We start from the raw sequence: 14,877 nt of genomic DNA, 5'->3' as shown, positions 1-14,877 counted from the left end.
CAAGTTGCTGAGCCTGTACCCTTGTGGCGTTATTACCCTGTCCTCACCCAGCAGTTTACCCAACTTCCGACTACCAGTGTTATTTGAAAAGGGCCTTTCCAGTTTACTCAGTTGGAAAGTGTTAAAGGGTGAGCTGGAATGCTCTCAGCTGGCACTTTCTGAATCCCTCAGTGGAAAATATTGGCAAACTCTCCACTCTCTGCCTGAACTCTTCTTCTAAATCCAGACGCCAGGAGTTACAAAGCCATCACACAGGGCCAGGATGAGCTGTGTGGGAGAGCATGCCATTATCCAGAGTAAGATAACAGACCGTGTTCTGATAATAATACTGTTTCCTCCTCCCACCCCCATTCCCTTCCACATTTTGATGTTAATCTTCCTGCTACTGAAAATAGTAGAAGTGTGTGGTGAATGCAATTTACAGTGTATTCTTTTTTTTTTTCCTGGAGAGGCTTTACTCCAGAAGATGCACATAGCTTTTCTTTCTTTTCCCTCTTTTAAAATTTACGTACGAAGGAAAGCGCTGGGCTGCTTTGTTCAACAGGTATTGCACCTTCTACTAAGGAAAGTTGCCTTTTTTTTTTTTTTTCCCTTCATTTTTGGCTCTTTTTCTGTGGTTTCAGGGGACAAGGTACTGAGACAGGAAGCAGGAGTTTGCCGTTGATTTATTATCCTGTTTGTTGCCATCTGTCTGCCTCGCACTTCACTTCAATCTGTTGATGGAGAGCCCTGGGTGAATGTGCCATGGGGCCTGAGAAATCTCCATCTTCCTGAGTTGTGTGACTTTGGAACCTGTAGGATCCCTCCCACCCAGGCCCCCAGTGAGGTCTGTAGACGTGGAGAATACTAACCCCCGGGAGAATGTGGGCATAGTTTCTTTCTTCATCCGTGCTTTTATCCCTCTGCCTCTGCACACACAGGTCAAGTACAGATGCCTTTTCTAGCACTGTCCAGTTTGCAGCCCACTCTTGGTGCTCCTGCCCTCCTGGGGAGGGGTCTCTCTTTATGGAAGAATTCCAAGGGAATAGGTTAAGATTGCCATCAAGTGGCTGTTCTTGGTAGTGGATGGGAGGATACTGGCCGCCACTGCTGGCCAACTCGAGGCGTCTTTTCCTCCAGTTACTTAGCCCCTCGGTGAAAAACAGTCAAGCTCCAGAGAGCTTTCTGTTGGAGGAATTGACTTTGGGGTGGGAGTGGGGGGGGCAGGCAGAGAGAGCTCGGAACATCCCTATATCTCCCGTCCTCAAAGAAGGCAGCTGTGTGATCCCAGACCGTACCTTCTGGGGTGGGTGGACCCTGAAACTCAAGGCAGGGTTAGTTGCGGTGGTTTGCGCTCGGGTCCCTGGAGCTGTGAATTGAGATGATCTAGAAGCTTCCTGGAGAGCTGCTGGGCACTCCCACGCCAGCTTCTGGTGGCGACTGAAGTGGCAGTTCCCTTCCAATTTTCCATGGCCCTGAGCGCGTTATGTTGCCTTCTCATGCAGGAAAGGCAGCTTGAGGCCTCCACTTCAGAAACATTTAGCTCTGTTGTTTCTGACACTCGCCTTCCTTCCTGTATGATTGGGGATTCATGAAGGACCCATAGTTTTGAACCTTCTGGGCCAGTAGGCCACTCCGCTTATGGAAATTGGCAGGGAGGAACATGGTATCACCCTGAAAGGATGGCCCCAGCATCCCACCAATGGGGTGACAAGAACTAACAAACTGGATTAGGCCATTCTGTTGGGCTCCTGTTCCTTGTTTCCCAGCTCTGGAAATGGAGTAATCATTTCTTTCTCAGAGATGCTATTCTTAGAATTAATGAGATGGTTTATTTAAAGTCCTTAGTACCTGGCAGAAAGTAAGCATTCAAGGGTAATTGTTATTTGAAGTTCTAGATATACATTACCGAACTACTTCCCATAAAAGCTGTAACTGTGTCATAAAACAGCACACTTAAGGGACTGTATTAAAATCAGTTTGCCCTGTTCCTTGTATCTGGGTGCCGGCGTCCTGTCGTTAGACCTCACCCTGGGACTTGGGGAGCAGACGTGCGGACCGAGCTTGAAGGAAGTGATCCCTGTTCACATTTCCCCAGCCGGTCATTCCTCAGTGGTGTTGGGAAAACTCGCCCTATGGGAAGCGTAGGAGTGAGGTTTGTGTAGGTGGGGCGCCCATACCAGAGCACAGAGCACTGGAGTCTGTAGTCTCTGGTCTCTGAGGATGCTTTCCGAGCTGGCATGTGGTACGTGCAACAAGATGGATAAGTGCCAGCTGGGTGGAGGGGAGAGGCCTGAGGCAGGCAGAACCACACAGTGACTGGAATACATCAGGATGGCGATGAAACTTGAGGTTCAGGTCAAGGAAAGAAAATCCTTGGGGCTTAGATGTTTTCAGCAGCTTTTTAAAAGCGATAGAGGCTGTGTTATGTAATCATTCACGTTGCAGTCTGTTGAATCATTAAACCAACATGCCTGGGTTCTAGCCATTTAAAGTACTATTGGACGCATCAAAAACAAACAAAAAATAACAAAAAAAGATACATTGTACTGAGTCCGCACATGGGGTTATAATTCCAGTTGTGCCAATAACTGGGTATCAGTGAGCAGTCTTGTCGCTGGTTTCCTCCTTATGTCACAGAAAGCACTTGGCATACCTGTGTCCCATTCGGTTTTGTTGTAGTGGTGAGTGATATGCTGATGTTTATGGCACGTTCTGTATTCTTCCTCCAACTTGCTAGACCCCGGTGCTGTTGGGTTAGGAGACGTGTGGATGCTTTTGGAATTTGGAGCGAAGTGATAGGAGGTCATCGAGAGGAAATGTGTCCTCCTTGGCCACTGTTTCTCTCCTGTGGTGTGTGCATGCTTGCTCATCCCCTAGGCCCACCTGCCACAGGACTGCAGGGTGATGGCTTCTCTCTGGAGGTCTCCTGTGTGTGAAGTCAGAATAATTTCATGTGGTACTTTGTTAATGAGTCTTAATTGGCGATTGCTGACCTTTCAGCCCCAGCTACTCCAGGACCCCCTAAAAACCTTCTATGATAAAAGTCATCCTTTGGGGCAATTGCTTTGCAAACAAAGAGAAAGTTTTTCTACAGTTTTTAGTTTTCTGAATAAGCGTGTGGCTTATTCTAGTATTCCAGCCTCCGTTTTCCCTTCTCCCTCTTCTAAATGCTAGGCTGATTACCCTGGGAGCCATCTGCTGCAGAATTGAAGGGGATTTGTCAGCTTCTGCTCCATTTGCCCTTCCCCTCCCTTTCACCCTGGCTCTCTAGAAGAAGTCACCGTCTGTCTGACTTGCCCTGTTTATTGGGTCCAAGCTCCTCTCAGAGGACAAGAGACAGACACGAAAGGACTGCTGCTGCCTGCAGGTTTGGCGACCGGGTCTCGAGACTAAATGCACAAAAAATCTATAGATTGGCACGATCCAGTGGACCTTTCTGCAGTGCTGGAAATATTCTAGATCTGTGTTGTCCTGTATAGAAAGCACAAGCCACTAGTACTCCTTGATCCCTGGCTGGTCCGATTACTTTTAATTTAAAAAGCCACATGTGACCAGAGGCTACTAAATTAGACAGCGCAGGTTTTTTCATACAGGATGCAATTTTTTTTCTTTAATCCTCACACTCTATCTTTTTGTTGTTGTTGTTTTGGCAGGAGGTCTTTCTAGATAGCCAGTGCAGTGGGCTTCATTTCAGACACGTTCTCTTTTAGCTACCCTCGTGATAAGTTATATAGACAATGCTAACAAAGTGAAAAAAAAAAATTAGTCTTTTATTCACATGCCTTTCAGTGTTTTGGGCAATTTCAGAATGCTTTTGCCCAAGGAATTTAATGTCATGAGGTTCACGTTATTCTTGACTTTAGTATAATAGTGTGTTACGGGCTTCAAAATCGCCCTTGTCTACTGCTCTCACAGACCACATCCGGGTTTTTTGTTAGCTCTGCATAAGCAATGGTCTTTAATGATCTATTTAATTTAATAGTGAATAATTTAGAAATTTCAGAAAATTGTGATGCCCACCACTGGAGAGTATAGTTTTTTTATTGCTAGTTTGTTTTATTTACACTGCTCTGCTTTCTGTACACTTGTATATTTTTTAAACCCAACTTAATTATCCTGTGCAATGGGATTTCTGCAGTTTCAAACACTGAGTCTTTCCTAATGTTAGTAAGTTTTTGAAAATGTGATTTTTTTTTTTCGGTATAAAAAAAATCGCATGGAATAATTTTCACAAATTATGTTTCATATTTAGCATTAGTCTTCAGTATGGTAAATGAGACTTTTAAGAAAAATACTGCAAAGAACACACAAAATTATAATAGTTAATTTTGGCTTTCATTTAAACATGTAAGTAACAAAATGAGTTTAATTTAGCAGGATATAAAAGGTTAAATACTTTGAAGAAGGTACAGACCTGCATTACAGACAAATTATCAGCTCCAAAACAAAGAAAACTTTAAAATTGAAATTAATAAGGGGTGACATGTCTAGGAAACATAATGTGAAGATTAGTGAGTGTTAGATTGAAGACTGTTTCTCAAGAATTCCAAATTTTGAGCAGTGAAGGCTGAGAAACCAGTGTATTATAAATCACAGGCGTTGTTCCTAGCCAAATACTTTTAAACACAAAGAGATAGTTCTTGGGAACATTTTTGTCTCCAGGAAGAAAAGGGGGTTCCTTTGAATGCTTGGTAAGTTGTAGAATGAAGCCTGCGAGGTGAGAGCGCCCTGAAATGGCCTCTAGTGGCAGCTTACTCTTCCAGCAGTGGTTATGGGTCCGCAGCCGGTACGGGCTCGGTGTTGAGGCTTATTACGGTGGGCAGAACTGAGTCCGCTTCGTTGTGGAACTTGACAATCATGTCCATGTTTACTTGTCATTGTGAAGTGGCACCTGCACAGCCGGTGGTAGGTGGCACCGAAACGGAGCAGGTTTCTAGGCAGAGAGGAGAGAATATTCTGAAAGCAGGGACAGCGTGTGCGAAGGCACTGAGGTTTGAGAGTTTAAATAATGAAGAGGCTATGCCATGTGCCATACATGCAGCACCCACGCCAGCTTCCTCCAGTGCTGTCATGGACTGTCTACCGTGGGGTGTCATCAGGTTGGAAAACCAGAGCACTGGTGGCCAGCGTGTTGCATGGCTCAAGAAGCTAATGTAGAAGAATTCTCTTATTTTTTGTTTCTCAGATAGGATTTACACCAGTAAAAAAGCATTAAAATCATTAAACTGTGTTGAAATCCTTGCTCATAAACTTTTTTTCCTCTGATTAATTTCTTTACTTCCTAGAAGTAAAAGTGCTGAATTACAAACTTCGAAACATTGTCAGTACCCATTGCCAATTGGCTTTCTAGAAACATTTGATCAATTTATTACCATTCTAGCAGTGTATGAGACTGTAGGTTTTATCAGAATCAGAGATTTGAAAAGATAATCAACTACTCTTCAATAGTGACCTGAGTCAGCTCTTCATTTCAGTACTTTTTAAACACAGTTTTCCATTATTTATTGTTCTTCAGTAGGTAAAATGACCATGTTGCGATTCCGGTTGAATTTTACTTTATGCTATTGTGGCTTACGTTTTCAGAATAATCTCAGTGTTGATAATTTTCTTTAACTTGGCATCATTTCTGTGTTTACTTTTTCAAATTCATTACCTGAATCATTTAAAAATACTATATTAAAAGCCAAAGGGTATTTTATCTTGTTTCTTTTTACAACCAAATAATTCAAAGTATAGAATGAACAGAAATTCTGAGTAATTTAGTAGCACCAAAGTTTAATAAGGCATATAGGCAGAGCTTACTATGTACTGCTAACCCTTTTACATACATAGTCAGGCTTAATTAAACCCACCACAGTTGTCCTTATGTCCATTTAACAGATGAGGAAACTGAGTCACAGCACTTTTGGTGATTCTCTTTAAAAGTTCACCCAGTTGAGAAATAAAACTAAGATCAGAACCAGGGAGTCTGGTCCATATGGTGCTGTGTGTGCTGCAAGCGATTAAGGTTCTTAGTGCTAGATGCTTACCAAATAAACCAGTTTTTTTTTTTTTAATTAAAAAAATCCCATGGAACATGGTCTTTTCTGATAGCGTCATAATTTGAATTTCCTTGTTTACTTGTAGTGCCATTTCATTGGTATCGGTGACCAAATCCTTAGCATCCAAGTTTGTTTCACTAGTTAATGCACAGTCATGCAGCCCAGGTTTCCCTGCTGTGTTCTTAATAATTATTGGTATTATTTTGTAATTGTACAGTGTGGTCTTGAAGTCAAGTGGGCTGCAGGGCCAGCCACGTGAATGACACAGTTAGTTGAGCACTACTGGTGCTGTAGGAATTACCAAGCCCTCTTGGAAAGAGTCCAAGCCAGACTCGGTGTGTACCTAATTCTGCTCGGTATATTGCCAGTGTATTAACTTGTATTTAACTATTCTAACAGGTAATGTTTGTTGTTATTATTATCACGGCTGCTGCAAAGTGCCCCACACTTCAATAATATTTTTGAAAGTCAAATATTAAGCAGAGTGGATCACTCCTCTGCATTGGTTTCTTATCACAGCCTCGGTGATATGATCAATACCAGGAAATTCAGCCCCAATAACAGACACTGCGTTATGAAAACACAACTGATGCAGCGTGATCAGTAAGCCCTCTATTTCCTATACGAAATTCTCAGACTCCACCACCTTCTCTCACACAGGTCAACCCACTCCTCTCTACCTCCTGTATAATCATTTTTGGAGAAATTGTTTTGAGTTGCCTATAACTTCAGACACCAAGGTGCCACCTTCGTACGAATTACCTTCTGTAGGTAGCAGAAAATGGGAGAGCTTTGGGAGGCAGATCACGGGGGATAAGGAAGGAGTAGCTGGTGACTTGGTCCATCCCTTTCAGACCTGTCTTTCCTTTGTGACATGGCTCCTAGCTCCCACTCTGCACTGACTTCCTTGATTTGATACATGAATTAAATAAGGTCTAAATGCTTCCGAGGCAGCAGGTTCTTTAATTAATCAACACAGGGTACTATTAGATATCCAAATTGGATTAAGACGTGCAAATGAATTGCTCTCTCACATTTTATCCAAGTCCTAGACTGGGGTTTGCTCCAGTCATATATTTTTTAAATGCTGAGGGCAGCTGGTGGGCTGCTGGAGTGGGCCCAACTTGGACGTAGTAAATGTCTGTGCACATAGGTAGGTCATTGATTCTGAAGCTCTCAGCAGCAAAATGTGTCCTCAGATGTCCTGGTGTTCAGGTGATAATTAGGTGGGATGGCAGCCATGTACCTGGCTGGCGGCACAGCCTTTCTTAGGATAGGAGATCCTTTCTGAAATTCTGTTCTCTTCTGAGGTAGCGATTGGGGTGCCTTGTTACCTGGAGTCTTGAGTAATAGGAGGTCTTTACATTTAAATGTTTAGAAATTACAGTGATTACATTGCTGATGCACAGGCAAAAATTGAAGCTTGCTTTGGAAACCAGTTTTCCATTAGGTTGTAAATTTGAGTATTTGCATATGCAAGAATTTCCAATAATTCCGCTCCTAGGTACATATGCCAGAGAGACTGTAGTGCATGCCTCCCAGGGAACAAGCAGAAGCGTGTCTGCAGCATGGCTCGTGATAGCAACAGACGGGCAACACTTTAGATGCCCTTGAACAAGAGAATCAAAATAAATTGTGGAACAGTCATACAATGGAGTCTGATAAATAAGAGTGGAAATGAATGGACAAAGTATAAGCAAAATCATGGATGATCTTAATAACCTAACGTTGAGTTGGGGAAAAAGTAAGTCCCCTAAGACTAATAAACAGTGTGATAACCTTTTTATGAAGTTCATAGTTAAGCACAGAGATAATACGCATACACTATTTAGGCATACATATTTGTGCTGTAACTTAAAAAACTAATGAAATGGGGTGAGGGGAAGCACATAAGTAATGTTTTAGTAATTGCGTGTGACTGGATTTGCAGATACTCTTCATATTATTAAAAAGTAAGTAAAATGGGGTAGATTGATGTTGATAATATTTAGGAAGTCTTCATTTGAAAATTGGGACTTGCTCTCATCTTCGACCACTGAAACTTAGCTAGTGGTGCTGTCAATCATATTAACTTGGAACAAGAACAGTCCCTGCCAATCTCACCCTTTGTACCTTCCCCTGTTTTCAGAATTTAAATAGTGAGGATTGTGTTGCTATTCTTTTTTTTTTTTGAAATTGGGGAACAGTGTGTTTTTCCAGGACTCATCAGCTCCAAGTCAAGTCATTGTTTTCAATCTAATTGTGGAGGGCGCAGCTCACTGGCCCATGTGGGAATCAAACCGGCAACCGTGGTATTATGAGTGCCACACTCCAACCACTGAGCCAACCGGCCCCCCTGTGTTGCTATTCTTAAAAATGAACCTAGTTCTCAATTTTATTGTGTCTCCCAGAGGGTGCTGTTTGTCTGGTACTGCTGATACATTTCCTCCTTGGTAAGCCAGCGTTTTATCTAAACAGTCCAAAACCTCCTGCCGTTAATGGGCAAGCGTTTTTCCAGCTCTCCTTCCCAACCCCACAGCAGAGCAGAAGCCAGAGTTGGACGTGCTGGGCTACCTGAGTATGTGTCTTACGAAATACTGAGAGCACGATCAGATGCTGATGATGGTTTTGGAAGTAAAAGCAGCCTGGGTCCACCATCCTGTTAGGTCTTAGCCTTTTTAAATGGAAATACCTCGTGACTTTTGTAGTGACCGGGAAGAGGAAGCAGCAGTGAAGTCAGGGAGAGGAGAGATAGGAAAAGAGCGGATACCACTTACTGCTGATGGCCGTAAACCCCGGGCCTGTGGACACACACTCCTGTTGGATTGGCTGGAGCTGGGGATAAGTAGCCATAGATAACCCTCGGGCTTCATGTCTGGCCTGTTGTTTATGTCTTGTGGTTTTTGCTTTCTTACCTTTCCTCAGAATTACCATACCCCCAAATACCTGCCTCACAGCTCCTTTCCAGTTCTCTGTTTTGGATGCTTTTGATTATCGAAGGCGCCAAAAGACAAGTCCCAGCAGAAAGAAGAGGAAAAAAGCCAAACAGTCATCCCTTAAATGCCCTTTAATTGACTGTGTATGACTTATGCTGCAGTGGGACACATGCCAAACAGTTGTTCAACATGATAGGAATATACTCCACTGGAGAAAGGAAACGAGGGTCTGCTCGCTGGGCTTGCGTCGGTGTAGAAGGGCTGGAGAGGGATTTGACAGCCGAAGGCTCCACAGGAGTTGTGTCCTGAGGTTGCTGCAGTGTGTGCTTGTCTCTGTCCCCAAACACCACCGGACTCTTGGCTGGCCTTCTGTTTGTTGAGATCTTGTAAGGAACTGGCTCTGTGAGTTTAAGAACCACACCTGCACACGCCTCGGTTTACTCGTCTGTAAAGTGGGGGATTGTACTACATTGTCTCTAAGGCTCGATCTGCAATTCTGATTTTAAAGTAGTGGGTATCAAGTAGGTATTAGGGAAGACCTTCACCTCCCTCCTGGTATTCTCTTGTATAGAGGTGAGGCACTTAGCTCTGTGCCCTGGTGATTCAGGAAACTGGAGATGGCCAAATGGCAGGAAGACTCACCATCCCCTGGGTAACTGGTGGCTAGATGCCTTGAAGAAATCCGACATCTGCCTTCAGGGTTTTTGTGGGGTCAGTCTGAATAACCTGTGTAAAGCCCAGACGGGGCTCGTTCATTGGTGACACAACAAGAAACTAAAAGTAATAGTAAAGGGACTTCTTTTCCCAGTTCCCTTGGATGAACCTGTGAGGAAAACAAAGAACCCATGTGGGTTCTCTGAGGGTGATGCACCATCCCCCACCTCCCGTTGGAAAGGCATAGAGTGTAGGATGGTGTTCGGAGTATGTGTTTTGAACACTATAATTGCCAGCTGAAGTTGAAAAGCTTCAAAAGAATTGACTTTAAAAATCAAAAAGCTTACGAAATAGATGCAAGCAAGCTCCAGTTATCTGAGGCCAGGGAGCTGGCCAGCCCTGTTGGATTCCTGTCTTTTTCACCCTTCTTGGAGCTGCCAGGCCACAGAGCTTGTTTTGTGAAAGATCCTCAAGAAACAATGAGGGAAAACAGCTTCTATTTTATTAGATTAGATCCATTTATGTGCGTGGGGGAGGGGCATCCATGTGTTGGCGTGGGGAGGGCAGCGGTGGCCCATGTGGTGGTCACATAAGCACCCTGGTGGCTGGAATGGCGAGGGTGGGGTGGGGGGTGGGCTGGGGGAGGAGCCTATGGAGAGAGATTTCTGCAGTCTGTCTGGAGAGCTGCCCAGGTTTTCCTGCCAAAAAAACAAATAAAAATAAATAAAAGGCAAGTGCTGAATGACACAGATTATGATACGAAAAAGGGATGCCATTGAAAATGTGCCATGGACCCCGCTATCCGTGAGGGTGGAGTGTGTGCGTGGAGTGGGGGGCGGCAGTCTGACAGCCTGGGCATACAGGAGTGTGGACTGCCCCCGGCAGACGCATCCCTCCACCCCCGTGTCAGAAATCCTAAAATAAGGATTTGTCTGCATTGCAGTTGGGGGAAATTGCAGGATGAAAAGCTAGTCGCTCTTTTCCTTTTTCTCATTTGAATTCATGGGGGTTGGGGGGTGGTGGGAAGCCCCAGACCCCTCCTCTTGGGTGCTAGATTCCCTCCCATCCACATAAATAACCTTCTCTCCCTGGCGCCTCCCCTCCCCCTCGGCCCTGGTGCTGTTGGGCCGGCCTCTTGCCTCGCGGAATCTGCAGTGCCGGAATCTGCGCTGCCGCTGCCGCCTGCTTATTACGTGCAGGGGAGGATTGTTGACAAGTGCTCTGGAGCCTGCCTCTCCGAGCTCTGCCTTCCTCCCTCCCTCCCTCTGTCCTCCTTCCTCTCTGTCTCTCTGCAATGATCCGGCTCTGAGGATGGCTGCTCCACGGGTCTGTCAGGTGCAGTTTTTGGTGGCTTATCTTGAGGAACCTGGGATAGAAGGTCTGTTCCTATAAATAAAATAAAAACCAAATCGCTCTAGATTTGTTTCAGGCTGGTATGGCTTTTGTTGGAGAAATAGGCCTTTTGTGGGTTTCCCTGCTGGGGTCCTGATTAAATCCATTATGGATGGCAAGGTGCTATATAGATGAGTATGTAAAAAGTGTTACGATTTGCTTAATATTAATATTCTTTTAGCTTTGATATCTTCCCTAGGGGCAACGGTGGCTCCTGCAAAGGCACTGTGGAAATTTACAAGAGAGAATTAATGTCGCTCTTGAAACATTCAGCTCTGTTGACCATTTTGGCCAAATCTGCAGTTTTAGCCAGGCTTGTATGAATTTAGACATTTATCTCTGGGAACTGAATGCCATCCAGCTATGGCTGGTCCCTTTATTGCCAATGTATGTGATCATTTCCCAGAATTTAAAAATAGATGTTTGATTAAAGTTAATTAGTTCATCCTCACCAGAGCTTTGGTTTCCTTTATAAACAGCATGATGGTTTCATTTCCCTTCATACTTGTCTCTACCTCGTCTCCTTTCCTTGAAAGACGGAGGAAACTGAGGCATGTAAATAAATACTAAGTGATTATAGGTTGGACCTTAAAGCTTTAAACTTCGGAGTTCTCGATTTTGATCCCGTATTTCGTGTATTAATCCATGTTTGCATTACTAGATAGAAACACGAATGCATTTTAGGAGCCATTAATGTTAGGTTTAGGTGCCTCCAGTCTTTGCAGATTCTGTGGCCCCATTCTTGGAGTTATGCTTTCTGTTCTGCTTCCATTCGATCTCAGAATGGGAAAGAAGGTTGCTTTGGGAGGCAGAAGGCCTCTCGGAACTTGGTTGCTGTCAGCAGATTTCTTTTTTTCCTTCTGACTTTGAATAGCCTACTTAATCCTTTCTTATTCTGTTCATCTGAAAAGTGGGTGTGCAGTTGATTGGTGTGTATGTGAGTGAGGTAATGAGGGCAGGGGGAAACGTCTGCTCCTCCCAGACATGCTACAGACAAGACATCATTTAGAACTTCTGTGGGGTCCGTGTTTATTATCTTAGGGAATAGAGGCAGCCAGAGAGGTTTTGGGATAAGGGCGTGGCAATCGACTTATCCATGAATTAGGATGTCAGTCAGAACACAAAGTATTTTGAGTCGTGCCCATTTATCATCACAGACTAGTATGCTACATAGACTAGTAACCTGATGGGGTTTGTTGATTTGAGCTAAAGCCGGCTCTGCTTAACTTGGTAGAGACTTGATAATATTTGAGAGCCGATAATATTTGAGAGCCTCGTTCTTTGAATAACTTACATTTGTGGGGTAAATAATGTAATGAAGCTTTAAAGACACACACACATTCACACTCACACTGTAATTACTTAGCTAGCACTGGCTATCTGAGAACATGCTGTGTTTGTGGAACTCTCCCTTAGAGAAGTGCTAAATTCCAGGACTTGTAAAATTGGATTTTGGCATGTCAGGTTCTCTGAACGTACAACGTGGAGCATGTTGGCCTCATTTATCTACCTAAAAGAATTTCTTGAAAATGGCCCCGTGTTTACCTCTTGCATGTATGACTCTTAGTTCCCATGCTCTGCAGTGGTGCCATTGTTCTGCAGCTCATTTCCTGCCAGCCTAAGCCCAACAACGTCTGTAATCACTTTTCTTCCGAATGTGGAAGGCAGTCGTAGACCTCTGGGTGTTCAGTACTAGGCCACCTGTACGGTGGACCCCGCTTACTTAGCTGATAGAAGCTTGAGTTGCATGGCTCGGGGGCCTCCAAGGATGCCTGCTTGTGATGGGCAGTTATCACTGGGTTGCCTGGTAGGCGTGCGTTTGACTGTTTGCCAGTGTAAGATTAATGGGGAATTGGGATGTGGGGTATGGACGCAGGGACGTTATGGTCTGGAACAGAAGAGTGGTGATCACTGGATGCGAAGGTACAACTTACATTGTAGAGCAGTGCGTGCGGATGTTTATGTTTCAGTAGTTATTATACTCTCGATGTTATACCTGTCCTGGTTGTTACCCCAACCACTCTAAGGATGAAGAATGAGTGAAAAGGGGGAGAGTGTAGGAGGAGGAACCCTTCCCCAAGAGAAGTAAGGGAGCTGTGCCATAATGTACAGTCCTGTTTGTTCACTTTTGCGATGATCAGAGTTTCACTAGCTTCTGGGCCATCCCAGAAATCTTTCCTGCAGACCGTGGATCCTTACCACGGACTGATTTTTGTATCGAGTGAAGTTCAGCTGTGGCTTTTTGGTGGTCTGGAGCCTCTCCAGAGAGGAATAGTTTCTTTCCTCGTATGATTCCCGGTCAGGTCCTGCGAAGGAGAGTTCTTTTGTCTTTTGGTGGTCTTCACTGGTTTGTGGTTTAGACAGCTCAAACACGGCCAGGTTTCCTGGTCACCCTTCTTGTGTGCAAATGTGACATGCCTGCTGGGCTTGTTCCTTTGTGCCTCAAGGTGAGGAAATGCCTCTGAGCTCAAGGGTTCTTTCCCTTTTCATGCTTGACTCTCACATTTAGGCATTTGCTTGATTCTGAAATAGGGGGAAAAGGATAGCGTCAGACGTTTTTCTTGCACCCAGTGCCCCAACTTTTCCATGTTATTAATTATTACTGTCAGGTTTTTGTCTTAACACCTTTTCTCAAAAAATTGAACACGCAAAGGAGGTTTAGATTGCCCAAGAAGGTTTTGTGGGGAAAGAAGACGTGGTGGCCGTGAAGGGCTCCTGTGGGGTCCATCCTGTCTGTCTGTCTGTCTAGCTATCTGTTTACTTTTTGGGTATTAAACTAACAAAAACCCATGTTGCCTCTGTATCTTGGGACACTTTTGACCCCTGGCTGTTTTTGGACTGTGTGTCCTTGTCTGGAATGGGAAATCTCCATAGTTGATTAGAGAGTAAACAAAGGGGAGCCCTGGTCTGCCCGGGGTCCATTCTCCTGAGGGAAAGGGGTAATTACTTTCCGTAAGCTGAGGTATTAAACCACTTTCATTTGCGCTTCATTGACCATGAGTGTGGCAATGACATCATGCCTTACGATTGTCATTTGTTCTCAAGCGACTCTCAGCATTTTGATGTGGAGAGGGTGTCAGTGTGCCAGGCTTGGCTTCACCGCTGCCTGCCCCGCTCAGCCCCTTCCCTGGAGCCCTAGGACAGATCCAAACGCTTAGCTGCTGACCCGAGTTTGTACAGTTGGCTTTAACCTCCATATTCTTGTTGAACCTGTGAAGCTGGCCCGAGCCAGCTTTTCCCTGGCCTCCCTACGCAGAAGCAAACACTCTTTCTTTCAAAATTTGAGTGAAAATAGGCTTTCTTTTTCACTAGTCATGGCAGCAAACTATACATCCTGAATGCTTCAGAGAGGAATACCTCAACGAAGGGGGCTGCTTTCATACATTTTTTCTCAACTCAAAGTGCTGCAGCCACCCCCACCCCCATCTAAAACTCTCTCTCTCTCTCCTCCCCCCTCGCTCACACACACACACACACACACACAGCTGCTGAAATGAAAGCTCTCTTTGGATGCTTGACTGTTTAATATGTAATGTGATACCTTGTGTCACAGTGACAGGGTGACAGCCGGGCATTGGCTCTGTAATACAGAATTACCTTTTGTGCTTCTCTTCTACAACAAAGCCAAATACACTGACTCTCCCTAATATGCTAATACGTGGGGGGTGCTCCAGATGTTTTGGAAGCTCCGGAACAGCTTCAAGGTCTCCTTGTTTTTCCTTTCTCTTTAACCCTTCTTTAAGCATTGCTTTTGTGAAATAGAGGCATTAGCTTTTCCTTTGGTTTCATATGCTGTCATGTATGTGTAGCTGGCTAACGGGAGGACTGGTGCAACTTCCCTGGGTCTAAAACATCAAACTAGAAGGATCGTACATTCTAGTCTTTTTATTCAG

The 14,877-nt window shown here is 44.5% G+C and overlaps 1 protein-coding gene across 5 annotated transcripts in view; it reads left to right on the top strand.

Moving 5' to 3' along the window:
- Positions 1 to 14,877, top strand: part of JARID2 (jumonji and AT-rich interaction domain containing 2) — a 253,610-nt gene that overhangs the window by 126,198 nt on the left and 112,535 nt on the right. The window contains exon 1 of one of the 5 annotated variants that reach the window (XM_019742972.3): positions 10,786 to 10,970. The exons of 3 other annotated variants lie outside the window; for them this stretch is intronic. In XM_019742972.3, the coding sequence (XP_019598531.3) occupies positions 10,904 to 10,970 (67 nt within the window). In that variant the 5' untranslated portion in view covers positions 10,786 to 10,903. Of the gene's footprint in view, positions 1 to 10,785; positions 10,971 to 14,877 lie in introns of those variants that run through there. One more of the 5 variants, XM_074335196.2, reaches the window with a different exon arrangement.

This window comes from Rhinolophus sinicus, chromosome 14 (genome assembly GCF_057876585.1).
Source record: "Rhinolophus sinicus isolate RSI-liver-muscle chromosome 14, RSI-T2T, whole genome shotgun sequence".
NCBI lineage: Eukaryota > Metazoa > Chordata > Mammalia > Chiroptera > Rhinolophidae > Rhinolophus > Rhinolophus sinicus.
This window is presented reverse-complemented; position numbering and strand designations above follow the sequence as displayed.